Genomic DNA, 18164 nt, shown 5'->3' on the forward strand with positions numbered 1-18164 from the left:
ACGATATTCAAGTAGGGGTTATCGCTAGCTCTGAGCAACAACTGACTTTACAGTTGACCAAAGTTACCCTTGAATATCCCTAGCACCTCTGTGACTGCTTTTCTAATGCAATTAGTCTTCATACCCCACATGTAATAGCTAATGAAAAAAGATATATTTTCACAATAATATGACTATTATAGGGTTTACATAAAAACATGTTTTGTATCTATTAAAGAATATTCAGGTTGTAGATAAGGGGGATTTATCCATTTTATGGAACAAATTGATGATCAGTGATATTAGTTAGAAGCTCATAAAGGTCCATTTACAGGTCAGGGCCATAAAGGCCTATATGAGATCCTAGTGATTTCTGCAGGGCCATAAAGATCGCATGGTCTTATTATCGGTTATGGTTTTTATCCTACATATGTACATTTATTTATGTTTTAAATGACTAATCCTATCTTTTATTTTACATGATACTCTTATGGTTATTGTGCATTGATCTTTCTTCAAGACTACTTATGATTTTCGACTATTTCTCCTAACATGCTATTTCAAATGGTCATTATTACAAATATGGTTTTTCATGCATTGCATTGCCCACATACTTAGTACATTCCAACGTACTAATGCACACTTTTTGCCTACATTGTCTCATAATGTAGGGGTTGAGGTTGAAGATCCTAATTGTCCATGTAACTAGTAGGCATTCTCTATACGACTGTGTTGTAGTAAGTCCTCATTGATCGGGGACTAGTTTTCAAGTTGGTTACTATTTTCATTTCAAAAGACTTTTTTTTTACGTTGTATATTGATGGTGAGCTAGGGACATGTCTTAGCCCCCGCCCATACTCATGTTTAAAGGCATATAGTTGGACAAATGTTTCGAGTCTATGTTGTTATGTGACATTCTTCATTTACTATTCGTGGTTTACACTCTCTTATGATATTTCTGTCTTTTACTTTACCTTATGTATGCTTATGATATGTACAAGAGGCTTGGTTGAAGCCCTTTATAGTTTCAGTCGCCGTGTTACGACTAGACCCTAGGTCGGGTCGTGACATATATACTGAAGTCTATTTACCTTTCGGGAGGAATACTTGGGAGATCATCGGGGAAAACTTGCGGAAACTCATTAACAACTTAAACTGACTCAAGAATGGGAGTTTCAGAGTTAGTATCTCTAAAACCGAACGAGATGATAGATGCAACCTTTGGAGATCATTTTTTGAGCTTTAAGGCATGAGATGAATTAACCCTTGAACATAGAATTACTACCTTTTCATTCTGGGACTGGTTCATTAGGAAACTGAAACTTAACCACATGAGTTCTACAACATATAGAGGCATACCATGCATGAAGCCAATTCATACCGAGAATAACATTAAAGTCGGTCATATCAAACTCTACACGATCAATTGAGGTGGCTTTTGAAAAATTGAAACTCTATAGATTCTTTTAGCCACAACTGAATCACCAACTAGTGTATAAACTAAAAAAGGCTCTAGCAAGATCTCAGGACTAACAATGAATCTCATAGAAAAATAAGGAGTAAAAATTATAGAGTAGCACTCGGATCCAATAATGCATAAACATCAAAGTCAAAGACTTTCAACATACTATTCACAACATCGAGGGAATCCTCTAACTCCTAATGAGTCTAAAGGGCATAAAATCTATTTTGGCGTTGACCGCCATCCAAAGTAGTAGCACGCTGATCCGAACGACCGGTAGTCTAAGTCTGAACTTAGGTCCTAGCCCCACCCCTATATTCTCTTGCATGATGATCGAGCTTTTCACACATGAAACAAACATCCAATCCCGCAAAGTACTCTCTTCTATGGTTTTTCTCACACTTCTTACATAGAGGGATGACTTGACCACCTGAGCACCACCTTATGCCTTAGGATTTGGCACCTTGTCCTTCTCAAATTTTGGAGCTGGAGTGTTTGAAGAACCTTGGCCTTGTCAGAAATGACCATTTCCACCAATAATTTGTTGTGAGAAAACCCATCTTCATACCGAGCCCTTTTGGACTCTTTTGAATTTCTCTCCTTAAGCTTTTCTCCTTCAATTTGCTCGGCATAATTCATGATCCTAGAGATGTTCATCTCCTTGATTAGCATAGTGGTTCAACATTCTTTCATAACCAAGTCTCGATACTCCCGAAATAAACTTGCTTATTCGGGCACGAGAGTCAGCTACCAAGGATGTAGCATATTTGGACAACTTTGTGAACTTGAGGGCATACTCCCTCACACTCATGTTCCCTTGCTTGAGGTTGATAAATTCCAACACATTCGCCTCTCTTAACTCAAGTGGGAAAAAGTGATCAAGAAATGCAACTTTGAACTTTTCCCAACCTATGAGACCATCTTCAACCCTTTCGGCCTTCCATTGGTTGTACCAAACTTGAGCGACACCTTTGAGTTGGTAGGCCACCAATTCTATATTCTCTTCCAAAGACACTCTCACAATCTCCAAAATCGTGTATAACTCACCAACAAAGTCTTAGAGATCCTCATCAGCCTTGGATCTATAAAACTTGGGAGGGTTCATCCTTGTGAAGTCTCTAACCCTAAAGCCAAAGTAGTCACAACTTGAGGAGCATCCACCCCTCGATTCACTTGAGTAGTCATGGCTTGGGCTAGCATTTGGAAAGTGGCTCGAAACTTGCGTTAATCACTTAATCATTCAAAAGAGCATTTGTAGCTTGTAGCTCCTCTTCAATATTCCTTCGAACGGGAGCTCTTCGTGGAGGCATAATTCTGTAATCATAAAGAGAAATTAGAGGAGGAAACCTTAGAGTTCAACTCTATAGCACGATAAGATCATGAAAGAAGTAAAGTGGTTCCTAAAATGCCTCATAGCCTTCTATTTATCGATGTGGTGCGCTTCACACCGATGAACAGGACTCTACTCGATGCGGCATGTTAGACTCCCTAGGACCTTTGAACCTTGTGCTCTGATACCAAATTTGTCACGACCCGACTTAAAGTCTAGTAGTAACACGACGATTAGTATCTCGAAGGACTCCAACCAAGCCTCTTAACATAATGTTTATGAGCATACATTAGGAAATTAAGCAATAAAGCTAAATAAGGATACATAAGCAAAGTCTCAAATAGAATATAAGTCTTGAAACAAGAAACGACAACATAGACTCTTTGCTATTTAACATGCTTCTACTAGTCTAGATGGGGGCATAAGACAATCTCCTAGCTTACCCAATATAAAATGTAAAAGAAGTCATAAACTCATAAAGGATAAATGTCTTGTCCTCGGAACATGAGGACTCACCAATGATAAGGAAATAGCAAACTCTAGCCATGAGCGGGTGGAGGATAAACGTGATCGCCGCATCATACATTATGATACAATATAGGAAAAAGTATGCGTTAGTGCATAGAATGCACTAAGTATGTGAGAATATGCATGAATAATAAACATCGGACATAATCAATATGAGTTATGGGATGCAAGACCAATATCTTTAAAACATGAATATAGTCATGGAAACATTAAACCATTTATCTTATTGGTCAATGCATCAAAATAATCTCATAATCATCATAAGAACTCATAACTCAAGTGAAACTGTGTGGATATGACCTTTAACATACATATAAAGTCATGTGAGCTAATACATGGAATTCGATGACTCATGCATCGAGATAGGAAAGGATACCTTACCAGGGAATACTCCATAAGTAACTCTTTTAACTGGGTTATGTGGATCCACTAAGTAAACCTACATGCGTAATGTAGTTTGGAACTTAAGGGTGCTACTAGGATTCACTTGGGTAACTAACTGCGTTACTGTGTCAAACCCCACCTAAAAGTCCTCTTGATGCTTAGTTAATATCCCAACGGAACTCATAAAAATGATCATAGACATCATAGGGAAAGATGATAACTAATATCAATCCATCTTTATAAAACAACATAAGAATAGCTCATCTACCATCATCATAGTAAAAGCATAGGATTAGCTCATCTATCATATAACTCATGAAATGAGTGTGTAGGCCTTTATCATTACACATCTTGATCATAAATATCTTTAGGGACTTAACTTGTTCTATCATTAACTTTGCTTAAAACATCATAGAATCATCAATCATAAACTTTTTTTTGCATAAAACATCTCTAAACTCATTCATAAAGCTTTCATAGAATATAACTTGAAAATTATGATCATATCTCATAAATCATGCTTGAAACTAGCATATAACATGGATCATTAAATTTCTACTTGAAATCATGCAATATGATGTGAATTATGCATAATTAGACTAATAACATTGAAACATATCATAGTTTAGAAGATCCAACACAAATTATGAAATTAAGGCTTTTAATTGAAGAGAATGAAAGCTTGACCTTGAAGAACCCTTTTGAATTGCTTGAGGAAGAAAAAGACTCTAGAGAGAAAACCTTGGAGAGAATATTTTGTTATTTTGGGAATTATGGAGAGAATGATAGGGTTAGAAGACTTTAGAGTAGTTAATAGTTAGGAATTTAGTCCCTAAAACTGTCCACATTCATTAATGAGATATAGAGAAAACACTAAAATAATCCTTGATAAAAACTGAGAACTGAGACTCCATGGAAGACCCACCACGGTCCGTGAACTTCACCACGACCGATGGTGAATGCCTTGGACTTTGAGTAAGAGGGGAAATCTTGAGGGCCTCCTTTACGGAGACCATGATGCTCCGTGAATGTCACCACGACCCGTGGTTAGGATCCTGACAGGAGGGTCTGCAAGGGTGACCACCACAAAGCCCACTACGACACGTGAAAGTCAATACAACTCGTGGTGGTCAAGCGTGGTCCCTACCTTGAAAATAATTCTAAGGGTCTTAGAGGAGGGGTCACTATAAGGGTACCACGGCCCATGGTCCCTATTGTGAATCTAACCTTGCAGGTTTTGATTTTTGAATCACTACCACGGTGGCACCATGAACGGTGGTTCTCAATACGGCCCGTGATGGCCTTCGTGGTCATCACCTAGTGCTAAAAAGCTGTATTTTCTAGAATTTCATCTTTTGTTCCTCATTTTCCGTCTTTCCAATTTCTTGGGTCTTACAGGATCCTTCAGAATTCTAATCGACGTGTCACACCTAGGATCTAGCTTGGATCATGACAATAGGTTCATCTAAATTTCATCAGAAACATATAATTAAAATCAATTCATGCAGTAAGATCAATTGAAGTGAAATAGACCATAATTGATTGAACCCAATGCAAGATCATCAAAATCTAGGGTTTAAGAAGAATCATAAAGTAAAAGTGGTGATTCTTTAGGACTCCATAGGTGGAAGAATATCCATGGATGAAATTTCCATATACCTTGCTTTCAAAACCCTAGCAATTTGGAGAAGAAAGGTTGAAACCCTAGGAATCTTTAAGAGCTCTTGTTCTCCTTTTGAGAGAGAATTTTAGAGAGAGAATTTTTTTAGTGGGAGAGTTTGAGAGGGAATGAGGGGGATTTGAAGTGTTAATGTAGTTATACTATAGATATAGCGACTAGTTTAGGAGTTAGATGAGTAGAAAAAGCCTCAAACGCCCCTAACTTAAAAATTGTCGAACACTTTTTACGACCCTATCCACGGACCATGGAACCTTCTATGGTCCGTGGAATCTTCCATCGGGATTTGAAGTGTTAATGTAGTTATACTATAGATATAGCGACTAGTTTAGGAGTTAGATGAGTAGAAAAAGCCTCAAACGCCCCTAACTTAAAAATTGTCGAACACTTTTTACGACCCTATCCACGGACCATGGAACCTTCTATGGTCCGTGGAATCTTCCATCCTATTGGATTTTGAAGTTCCCAACCCTCTGACCTTCACTTCTACGGTCAGGTCTACGACTCGTGGAACTTTACAAGGGTCATAGAGACTTCCATAGAACCTTCCTTAAGGAAAAGTTCTAGAAGGTTTGGTGGTGTGGTATACGGATCCTCCTACGGTCCGTAGAACCTATCACGGTCCATCCTGTTAATTTGTGGATCAATTTCAGAGACTCAACATTTTCTATTTTTCTGAGGTATTTTCTACGATTGGGTTTACGACCCGTAGGACATTGTACAGACCTAGAATGACTTAATCATATTTCAACTAGGCCTTCTTTCTACGGATGGTCCTAAAGGTCGTAGAACTTCTATAGTCAGTAGACCATCTCGTGGACTCTACACTAGAGCAAATCCGAAGCTTTTCTTTCAATTTCAACTTTTCAACTTCCAAGTGTATATATATAATCCCATTAGTATTTTAAATTAATAATTCTCTAAAATTATACAAATATATAAGACAATTTAGTGAAATATGATTCTAGTGTTTTTTTGTTAAACTTTAAATCTAGTTGAAACTCATCTCTAACTTTTTTTATTGCATCTAAAAGTTCTAGTGTTGTATTCTCGAACTACACAAAAAATTTGTGAAGAGTTCTACACGCGATAAGTGCTTCCTTATGTGTAACTGGTTTCAAAGAAATTATATCATCTTTAACTTCATCATCAATATTATTTTCTCTTATGGTATCTATAATTTCTTTTAAACTTTGAATCTCTGAATATGTATCATTTTCACTCGGGTAATCTAACAGGCTATTGACATCCTTTTTATTGCGGTAACCGGGATTATTTATCATGACCTCAAATTCATAAATGTCGTTTTCACAATAAAATTCATTTAAATCCCTTGAGACTTCATCTCCCTAACAATGTACTCAAAATTAACCTTTATTGAATCTCAAAAATATTTTTTAAATTAATATAGATTAATTTATCGATTAAATAATACATTTACAAAATAATAATATTTCATGGTAACGATAATATTAATTTAAATATTAATTTAAAAAGGTTTTACTACATTATTTTTTTGGGTATAAATATAAGCTTTTGGGTTGTTCACGTGAGCAGCACGTGAGAGAAGAATACAAAATCCTATATAAAGTCGTTCAGGATCCAAAACCCTAGCAAACGTCTTAAACCTTCGGTCGAAATGGGGAAGGTGAAAGGAAAGCATCGTTTGGACAAGTACTATCATCTTGCCAAAGAACAAGGTTATCGTTCTAGGGCAGCATGGAAGCTTATTCAACTCGATTCCAAGTTCAGCTTTCTACGTTCATCTCAATCAGTACTTGATCTTTGTGCAGCACCTGGTGGTTGGATGCAAGTCGCTGTTAAGCATGTACCCGTTGGTAGTCTTGTTATCGGTGTTGATTTGGATCCCATTAGGCCAATTCGAGGTGCTATTTCTGTTCAACAGGATATCACCACACCTAAATGTCGTTCAACTATTAAGAAACTTATGGCTGAAAATGGATGTAGAGCTTTTGATTTGGTTCTTCATGATGGTTCCCCTAATGTTGGTGGTGCTTGGGCTAAGGAAGCTACTAGTCAGAATTCATTGGTTATTGATTCTGTTAAGCTTGCTACTGAATTGTTGGCTCCAAAAGGGACTTTTATTACAAAGGTACTTGTTAAAATATTCAATCTTTTTGATTATGTTAAGCTTTTTGAAGTTACTATGAATGTTGCTTAATCTTGACAAAGTCGAAAAGACCCTTTACGGCTTACTATGAGCTCGGTGTTTTTGTCATATCAGATGCTGGGTTTGCGTTGATGAGTTCCTTAATTAGTTAATGGATATCTGCTGTTCTTATGTAATTGGTTACTAGTATTGTTAAGTTTGTGTTGTTATTTGTGCCGATATGAATCATCCGGAGTAATGCCAGAAAGCTGTAGCAGTATATGACTTGTAATTTTGAATTTAGATAATCGTTATTCTGTGTTGTTGGAATTCTAACTATGTTTGACACATCCATTTGGCTAGAACAGCCAGAAAATTTTGAAATTTCATTTCGGCTGAGTTGCTGATTAAATTATTCTATTTCCTTCATATGGTTTACCCTGCCCGGCAGCTATGTGCATCCTTTAAAGTTGATCCTCATGAAGGAACGAGCACTACATTCTTACATAGCTGCCAACTATCTAAATGCTACTGATGAAATATTGCTGATACACTAGCACTGCCGATTGTAGAGGGTTGAGGATCTGTCGTTTTTCCTGTTCAATAAATATGTTCTTTGAGTAATCTTTTTCTTGATATATAGTTTTTTCCATTGTTTTCATCAGTGAATATATTTTTGAATGGTTGAGTGCAGCTCTGAAGGCCAATGGTGTATTTGGTTGAGTTCTGAGGGTTTTATCTTTGCTTTTACTATCTTCCATTACCGACCGATTATTTATTGTGCCATACTTTCTGCCTCATATGTTGGCAATACTCTTGGTATGCACATGTACTTGTCCAAAATAAAGCCTTTAGCAATGTTGAATCTGGCTCGGTATCAGCTCCATTGGTATTTACGCTTAAAAGCAACCTCAAATAACATTTTTTAGGTTCATTCCTTTTTCTGCTGGGAGGCAGATCAATATTTGTATTTTGGTATTCGAGCGCAATTGTGATGAAAATACTTTTTCTCATGCTCATAGAAGCAGAGTTGTCCATTAGACTGATATGGTCTCCTCTTTTAGATTTTCAGATCTCAAGATTATAATGCAGTTCTTTACTGTCTAAGACAGGTAATTTTCCACATCTATACCCAGTTTTATTTTCAATTATAAAAGGATCAAGCGATTCCTCACTTTTGAGTTTCATCTACAGCTTTTTGAAAAAGTTGAGGTGGACAAACCTCTGGCCAGTCGTTCAGCATCTGCTGAAATTTATATTATAGGTTTTAAATATAAAGCTCCTTCAAAGATCGATCCACGACTTCTTGATGTAAAGCACCTCTTTCAAGGAGGAAAGGAACCCCCCAAGGTACTGGAAGAGTTTCTGAATTATGGTCCTCTCTCTCCTTCCCCCCTCCCCCTTTTATCTCATTTGCATGCTAGGTGTGTGCACTTTCCTTTTCCTTAAAAATATAGACGCTCCTATAATCTAATTGTGCTTCTTGTGTGTACTTAATCAGGTGATTGATGTACTCGGGGGGACGAAGCAGAAGAGACACCGTGATGGGTATATCCTATTTTGCTGTGTATTTATGCATTTGAATAATTGTTTCAAGTCCATGAGAAGGAACATGACATTCCATTGACTATAATCAAATGATAAAAACATGTTATTTCTGCATAGATCTTTGGGAAACTGAACTTTGTAAACTGGACCAGTCTGCTTTTAACACTTCCCAGAATCTGCCCTTGTAGTGGAACTGATGCAGGGAAGCAGATGATGTGTTTGTCCTTTTTGACTAGTAAACAATTCACTAGATGTAGTATCTATGAGATGCTTGACCTGCTTCTCATAGGAGCTTGAATTATGAGAAGAAGCTGAATCTGTCTTTGTTGGCTAAATCATGATAATAGGTGGCCATTCATTTGAACAGATGCAGTGGCATTATATAAGCATATAAGGGGGAAGACAGTTTGCTAAAAATAAGTTGCTTTTTCCTTGTCTTTTGGTTTCCTCACATTGGTTGAGTTCTTGTGAGATTTTAATTGAGGAAGTTTTAGCAAAGTGAAAAACAAACATCTGACAATGGGCCATGATGCTAGGTTGGGAGGTTACTAAGTAGTTTGAGCACTGAAAAGCGTGTAAAATTGTCAAATGATAAGTGAGAGAAGAGAGAGTGTGTGATGACCGAGAGAGAGGGGTGTGTGTGTGTGTGGCTCTGGCCTTTGGCCATTGAGGGCTTTTAGTTTCTGGGTCCCCAGCATCACAGCATTTTGTTCTTTATTCTTCCTACAATGGGCCATGATGCTAGGTTGGGAGGTTAGTAGTTTGAGCACTGAAAAGAGTGTAAAATTGTCAAATGATTAGTGAGAGAAGAGAGTGTGTGATGACAGAGAGAGAAAGAGGGGTGTGTGTGTGTGGCTCTGGCCTTTGGCCATTGAGGGCTTTTAGTTTCTGGGTCCCCAGCATCACAGCAGTTTGTTCTTTATTCTTCCTAAAACTTGGCCTGCTTCACTTGTTTCAAGGTCTCCCAGGACGGTGGATTATGACTGATTTTGTTCAACCAAAATAAAGTGGATGTTTATCAGTCGGATGCTGAAGATTTCACACTCCAAATCTCTTTCTTTGCATGTATTAAATGAGAATTCTGGACTGAGTTGATAATGAAGGTCTCAGGTTGCTTAGTCTGCCTCATTAATAAATTCCAACCTCAACTTCTACTAATCAGTTTTAGAGCCTATAATTATTGGGGCAACATGTGAAACCTCTTAGCTCCCGTTTGGCCATAGATTTTGAAGATGGAACTTGAAAAATTGAGTTTTTGATGTTGTAAATTTTTGGAATTTGAAATTTTGTAAGTGGAAGTCCCAAAAACCCAAAAATTTGAAGCTTCAAAATTCAATCAAATTTCATGACCAAACAGTTATTTGAAGACAAGTTTTCAAATCTACTCCCAAAATCTATGGCCAGATGCTAGCTTACTATACCGGGACTCATCTTTTTTATTATCTATCATTAATAGATGATGTCATTCCAATAGCTATTACCTTGAAATTTGAATTTTGACTAATTGCCAGCTTTCAAATGATTGATGTTAACTTTGATTTAGTTTAATGGGTTTGTCATTCTTAGAGCTAAATCTGGGTGAAGATTTGAGTTAATTGATTTCCTTCTTTCTATTTTCAGATGCATGAATTATCCTATATCACACTTACATCTATATGACATTTGTATAAAATGAACCTTGCAGGTATGAAGATGGAGCCACAGTCCTAAGGAAGGTGTGCTCAGTTGCATATTTTGTATGGTCGGATAACCCTGTTCAGGTCCTTGGTTCATTTACTTCAATGAGCTTTGATGATCCTGCATGTTTGGCTATTAGAGATCACACTCTTACAACAGAGGAGGTAGGTATATTACATGTGGTCTATTGTAGCCTGTTGTTGCTTGCTATCGTTAGCCTTACCTTTCATTTTGTGTCAGGTTAAATCTCTATGTGATGATTTGCGTGTTCTTGCAAAGCAAGACTTCAAGTGTCTCTTAAAGTACGAAACAGAAGCCTTTTTAGCACCTTTCTGTTTTGGGTTGCTCAAAGTTCTTGATTGAATTTAGTTACATTATTTCCGCTTATGATTTTTTTTTAATGCAAACCTTGTTTTGCTAGGTGGCGTATGCAGATAAGAAAAGCTTTATCTCCTGAAAAAATAAAGACCCCAACAGTTGTTGAAAGTGAGAGCAAAGACGATGAAGATGAAGATGAAGATGAAAGAGTTCTCAACGAAATAGAGGAGAAAACCAATATTTTGGAGAAAAAGCAGAAAAAAGAGAAGAAACTTCAAGCAAAAAGACGAGCCAAGGTTTATGCATATGCTCCACCAAGTCTCTTTCAATTTCTGTTTTGGTCTGCTGTTGTTTACACATAGATAAGAATGTGTTCCATAAAACATCATGTGGGGAGTGATATTTTCTGTTGAGCTCAGAAGAATTAATGGACAAACAAGTATCCCAAATTGTGAAATTTTGTGCTTTTCCCTTATGAAAACGAGTGCGCTTTCATGCATTTCAAGTTTTCAACGTTTGGAAAAAACTTATGGTGGCTCCTCTCCATCTTCTGAATACTCCCTTAAACATCTTCTCTTCAGGGTATCTTAGCTATACACAGAATTAGTCGAATACACAGAATTAGTCGAACTAGAGCCTGGGAAAAGTTGCAGTTCAGAGCCAGGTTGAATATTTATTTGATTGCCTGTTGGTCAATGACTAAAACACACACCTGGGCATTCTTGGATAAAATTAAACTAGCTACTAATTATTATTTGGTTGAAGTCTTGGCATTAGGGTTTCTTGATTTTTTTTGTATAACCGAGAAATCCTCGAGTCCAGCGGCTCTCGGTTTGAAACTCGGTGGATGATGGGTCTGTCCCTCTACACTACTCCACTTAAAACACCAGGCGTTTCACTGCGGTAAGATTCAACCTGTGACAAGGTGGTCTATAGTGCCTGTTTGTGTCTGGTGGGCTATTTGGAGAGAGAGAAACCTCAGGTGTCATGAGAATATTACTAACACTATTCAGAAGTTGAAGAAAGTTGCATTAACATGTTGTATTTTTGGTGTACAGAAGATGTTATAGAAGATGTAGAGCAGTTGATAGATTTCCTAGGATCTATGTAATTATGGGAATAGCTTGTAACTTTTTGGAAACAGCCAGCATACTCTTAATGCTGATGAATATAACTTTACCTTTTACCTTTATAAAAGAAAGAGAGATTCCAAGTTCCAACCTGTGACGAGCGCCTAATTTTCACACCACTTGTTGTGCTCTTAACACTAGACCAAAGTCTGGGAGTGGTTTCTTGAATTGATATGTACACTCTAACAACTTCTGTTTCTTTCCTAAAATCAGGAAGTAGTCACATGGGATCTATTTCGCTGATTAGTTTCCCTTTCTTCTTCTGATTGCAGGAGAAAGCACGCAAGGCACTTGGGATACAAGTAGATGTGACAGAGGATGGTTATGGTGATCAGGATTTGTTCTCTCTATCTTCCATCAAGGTATTTTCACACTTAAGTTTCCTTTTTATATTATTTGCACTAGTGGACTGGATGCAGCTTTTACAGAGAAATTGTTTTTCCTTAAAGTTAATCTGGTTGAAAGCTCTCTTCTTCATCGTCCAGGTGGGATCTTGTGTATTTGAGAAAATCTACATCTAGACATCAACTAGATACTGTAGCTAAAACTGAAATAGTTGCTATGTGATAAAATCTACTTGTCTATTTTTTTGTTAGGTTTGTTTTATTTATATATTTTCTTTTAAGTTTGTGTTATGAAATTTGTGGGAGTAGAGTTGATGATGCTTTAGGGAAGTGTTTCGTGATAAGAAGAATTCATTCTACTGAATCTTGACAGCTAAACAACATTCTGAAAGCATATGGGAGTTGATCAACATGGGTTGTTCTCTGAAGGGGTCACTGTAACTTACAGAACAAGCTGGTGAAAAGGGTTTAAGGGTGATTATGATTTTAGAAGGGTCAAAGGGTGATTGTGATTTTAAAAGGGTCTTCTGAATTTCACTTGCTTTTCAGTTGGAAATGGTAATTTGAGATTTTGGCTTGATGTACTTTGTTCAACACAACATTCTTTTTCCTGAGAGAAAAAGGCATGTAACATAAAAATGAAGGATGGTTTCCCAATTTTAGATTTTCTCCTAGAAATGACAGGAATGTTAATGGTATGGAGCTTCTTAGTAAGGAAGGTATGCAGGTTTTCTATAATGTAACTTTCGACATATCCATACAGGATCTAGAATTTGAGATGTAAATATCCCTTCAAAGATTATATAGCCACACAATTTAGGGGGATGACAAATTAGTTCAGAGAAGATCATCTTCAAAATGATTTTTGATGAAGTTATATCATAACCAGCCATTCATTGAGGTGATTTGATGGCACCCTCTGGGAATCATTGTGGAATGCTACAGAACGGTTGAAGGGTAGTTCTTTTTTGGGTGCATCAAGTGGGATGCTACTATGAAAGAAGATAATTTGAGGAGGTATGTATCATAATAGGTTATTGTTGCTTATGTAGAAGGCACAAGGAGGAGTAGACCCACATTTTCCCAGTTTCTGCTGGTTTCATCAATAAATCTTACATTCTAAAGAAGTGATGAAAGTTTGTAGACATACATATTGGAGGCTAGGCATAGAGGTTATGGAAGATGCCTCCATTTTGTATTTTTGGTTAATATGGAGGGAAGAAATTTTGAAGGGATTGAGTGCTATGCAAGTTGAGAGTTAGTAATTTTTTTTCTTGTATTTATGGCATAATATCCATCTTATGCTAGACTTTTGTGCGACTCAATAAATGCATGCACATTTGTAACTTTAACTCTGCCTTAGTGTGGCACAATGGACACTTTTGACTTGTCCCCCCAAAACGAAGAAGCTAAATAATGAGAAGTAAAGTGCATTCTTTTGAATTACAATGTTGTAAACAACCAAAAAATTAGCCTTTGCTGGAACTAGTAAAGGGATTACATACAATTTTTTTTTGGATCTTTCTATATTCTATCTAAGAATTGAGAAGGGGAAAAAAGAGGAAAGGGTGATTTTGACTGTTTTCTTCTCATAGTTGTCAAGCTGCTTTGGAACTTGTCTCTAACTACAGGTTCTTCAGAGTTGTCGTCATAACCACTTTGTCAACATGCACTTTCTATAAGTTGCTAGATTTCTGATGGACAGGCCTCCCTGATTTTTGGTTTAATTACTTTGCTATATCAGATGATATTGGTGACTTTGACTGTTCCCTTCTTATAGTTGTCAAGTTGCTTTAGAATCTTTCTGTGGGTAGAAGTAAAATTGATATTTAGAACCATAACATTTTTTATATAGTACGGCATTTCACAGATGTAAATGTTATGATTGAATTGATATGTTTATAATATACCCTAAAGAATTATCCATGATGTAATTAGTTTAGATAAGTAAATAGAAAGGTGCAGTGGATGGTGTTGGGAGTTATGTGGTTTGTAGGAACAGCAGCAGGGGAGATGTGCTTTTGAGCTTTTGTGACGTGGTTGGGAATATCAAAGGATAGAGAGAACAGGGAAAGTTAAATTCACCCTGTCCCAATTTATATTCTTCACTCGTTTTTTAAAAAAAATATTGAACCAAAAATACAATGAATGTTCAGGAATGCATACCATTCCAATTTCCACATTCGTTCAATAAGCAGTATGGATGTCCCATAACTTGTGGATATTCAGAAGCCTATGGCATCCACCAAGTAAAAAGAAGGTGTATCTGGTTGACCATTCTACAGTTGGGAAAATCTCAGAGCATTCTAAGTGTGAGGGTGTATTGTGCAGAGACGAGAGAAGCAGAAATGAAAATAGGGATGAAGTTGATAATTCCAGGACTACTTGGAGAGTAATTTCTTGGAGTGACTTTGGACCATAACATGGCAGTGCTGAGCAGCAAACAGAGAAGCGAGAGGAAAGGCACTTGAAGAGTATTTCTCTGGACCATGGCAGAAAAGGATTCTAAGAGGCAGCAAACAGGACAAAGTGTGAACTCACTGTGAGATGGGGTTATCATATAATATAATAAGAAAATAAGAAAGACACACATCTTTTGAATAGGGTGGGAGCGTCAACCTTGAATAAAATGCAAGGTATGAGTGATCTTTATTGGCTTCTCAAAATGGGACCACTTTTAAGTGTTTCACTTGGCAAGAGTTAAAGGTTATCTTTCCCTTTTTCCCTTTTTTCTTGATCTTTCTGTTAAACCCTATTGAAAATTAGCAGTAAAATAGTAATGCTTTCTAGCCTTATTTCTGAGACTAAAGGGTTGACATGCTAAATTTTTAAAAATCCTTTCCATTGTTAGATAAGTGATACGCGGACTTGTTGCACCACTAATCTTGATGATGTTCCTTTTCACCCAATTTATTCATTTTTACTGCTATGTGAAGAGTCTGTTACAAAATTTGTTAATAATATACTTCACATGCATTTGAAAAAATATTTCAGGGCAAGAAAGATCTTTTAGCTGTTGATAACAGTGAATACGACAAAGAAACTACTGAGGTAAGCGATGAAAGTGATGAGGAAGCCCAGGAGCATTCATCCAGTGATCTGGACTCTGAAGACGAACGCAGAAGGTATTATGGCCAGCTTTCTGGGGATCTGCTTCTAAAATTGATTGTTGCCTGTATACTTCTAAAGCTACGGTTCTCTTTTCCCCTTCATTTTCAGACATGATAATAATATAGAGGCATTGTTTGATGAGGCTTATGAACGGTATTTGGGTAGAGTGGAAGGTAAATCAAAACAGAGAAAACGATCCAAACAAGCACACTTGAAGGATGATCAACTCCTGCAGGTAAGTGAGGTTTAAGTTGCACTACATAATTCTTATCTGTGCATCCTCTCTTTAGTTCTTTTCCTGTTTCCTTTTGCTATGGGACTGAGTTTCTTGTTTCCTTCAACAAGTACTTGCATATAAATTCAATAGGGGTAATTCTTTAGTACTTGTTTGATGATGCTCTGCTGGATTTAGCGGGAGCTAACTAGTTTGAGCTTTGTTTTAATTTGGCAAAGATTTAAATCCTGTTTTCCTGGATCAAAATTGATCTGTAGAAGACTCCAAATCTGGATTGTGTTTGCCCCAGGGAGTACTAGGCACAACTTAATCTCCTTCCTATATACTTATTTACTATTTGTTATTATTTACATTTATTTCTTTTATTACAACAATTTATTACATGTAATATAGTGGCATGCAAATTTCAAATAAATATTAACTGAGATTTGTAAATTTGGTAAGATCCAGTTTTTACCAAAACAAAAGTCAAATTCAAATTGATTTAACTAAATCCTCTTGATTGGCCTTAAACTCGGTACATAGAAGGATTGAATCAAATTTTGACCATTATCTTAAACTTTCCAAGGGCCTTTCATAAATCATCTGAAAATACGTGTACAAAGTGGTTTGTTTATTCACATGGCTTCTTCAAGTTACTCTGAAGTTTATCTTCTTTTTTGTCTTTCTTTGCATTAATGGCAGTGCTTCTCTTTCTTTTCCAGGATGGCAATGATGATAGCACGATGATTCATTCTGCTCAAGACTCTGAGAGTGACATGGAAGATAATGAAGTCAACCCTCTCGTTGTACCCCTTGAGGATGAACCACCTCAGGAGGAGATTGTGAAGAAATGGTTTACTCAAGATGTTTTTGCTGAAGCAGAAGAGCAAGATGTCTTGGACAAGTATGACAGTGAAGATGAAATGAAAATAGATGGAGGGGCTAAGAAGATCCCAAAATCTAAGGAACTGACAAATGATAAACAGCAGGGAGAAACTAAGGATCTGACAAGGAAAACAAATGGTGGTTTACAGGTCTCAGCTTCTAAGACAGATGATGATTTTGAGATTGTTCCTGCTCCTGCTACTGATTCTAGTGACTCATCATCTGATGACGATATTGACACCAAGGCTGAAATATTGGCTACAGCAAAGATGATGCTGAGGAAAAGGCCGAGGGAAGAAATGATTGATGATGCTTACAACAGATATATGTTTCACGATGAGGGATTGCCGAAGTGGTTCATTGACGAGGAAAAAAGAAATTACCAGCCAGTGAAACCCGTGACAAAGGAGGAGATTGCTGCAATGAGAGCTCAATTTAAAGCAATTGATGCTCGGCCTGCAAAGAAGGTTGCAGAAGCCAAAGCTCGTAAGAAACGGGCAGCACATAGAAAGCTAGAGAAGTTTAGGAAGAAAGCTAACTCAATATCTGACCAAACTGAAATCTCTGAAGGTTCAAAGAGAAAAATGATTGAACAGCTATACAGGAAGGCGGCAACAACAAAAAAACCAGAAAGGGAATATGTAGTGGCAAAGAAGGGAGTTCAAGTTAAGGTTGGCAAGGGAAAAGTCCTTGTCGATCCAAGAATGAAAAAAGATGCAAGAAAGCATGGAATGAAAAAGAAGAAGCAGCAGGACAAGGGGAAGAAGGGCAACCAAAAAGGAAAAGGCTCAGGAAAGGCTTTAGCAGCAGGCAACAAGGGAAACCGGAGAAAATGAAATGAATGAGGATCTTTGAGGAGCTTAAGCTCATGATTTTTGTTTACATTTTGAATTGAATTAGTCTTAAGATTTTCTGGTTTCTTATTGCTTTTTCTTGTAATATCGTTTTCTATTTATATACACTGCTCAAGATAATTGATTTCTTGCTTTATACTCTCCCCTCACCATATTTGTGGTAATCTTTCATTATTTCTACTTTCTGAGCTTGTAAGGTATTTACTCGTCATGATGATTAATGTGAATGGTTCATACATGAGTTAAAGTATATTGAAAGTCATCCGCTTTATATTTAGCGGATTAGATTTGCTATTTTATTTGACGGGATTTGGTTTCGATTATAATTGGTTTAGTGAACATGCCAATTTACAAGAGCTGCCTTTTGCAGTGTGGAAAAAAGATTCTTGATAAATTTATTTGTTAACTCGAATTTTTTATTGTTTAATTAAGGGAACAGTATAGCTAGATGGATAACATCTCTTTTTTGTTTAAGAAATTGGTAAACACCACTCCATATTATAGCCAAATATCGAGCAATGACTTAAAAATTTGACTTGGTACCTATGTTTTTAACATAAAGGTACTATTTTCAGTAAAAAATATTTTATATTTTTGAAGGCCTAGGCA

At 36.8% G+C, this 18164-nt stretch overlaps 1 protein-coding gene across 1 annotated transcript; it reads left to right on the forward strand.

Moving 5' to 3' along the window:
* The first annotated feature begins 6917 nt into the window (after positions 1-6917).
* LOC129902278 (uncharacterized) lies at positions 6918-17691 on the forward strand. Its single transcript, XM_055977438.1, has 11 exons — positions 6918-7474; positions 8536-8583; positions 8666-8821; positions 8973-9019; positions 10704-10860; positions 10937-10998; positions 11118-11310; positions 12417-12506; positions 15483-15613; positions 15708-15834; positions 16539-17691. The coding sequence occupies exons 1-11, from the start codon at positions 7001-7003 to the stop codon at positions 17535-17537; spliced, it is 2484 nt and encodes an 827-aa protein (XP_055833413.1). The 5' UTR covers positions 6918-7000; the 3' UTR covers positions 17538-17691.
* The last annotated feature ends 473 nt before the right edge of the window (positions 17692-18164 follow it).

The sequence above is a fragment of the Solanum dulcamara genome, chromosome 9 (genome assembly GCF_947179165.1).
Source record: "Solanum dulcamara chromosome 9, daSolDulc1.2, whole genome shotgun sequence".
In the NCBI taxonomy this organism is placed as follows: domain Eukaryota; kingdom Viridiplantae; phylum Streptophyta; class Magnoliopsida; order Solanales; family Solanaceae; genus Solanum; species Solanum dulcamara.

What these genes read in the sequence shown, in the direction of transcription:
- LOC129902278 (XM_055977438.1), top strand. Translation starts at nt 7,001, where the DNA reads ATGGGGAAGGTGAAAGGAAAGCATCGTTTGGACAAGTACTATCATCTT. An exon ending in AAGCAAAAAGACGAGCCAAG is followed by an intron (nt 11,311 to 12,416) that starts GTTTATGCATAT and finishes TTCTGATTGCAG; the next exon opens with GAGAAAGCACGCAAGGCACT. An exon ending in AGGATGATCAACTCCTGCAG is followed by an intron (nt 15,835 to 16,538) that starts GTAAGTGAGGTT and finishes TTTCTTTTCCAG; the next exon opens with GATGGCAATGATGATAGCAC.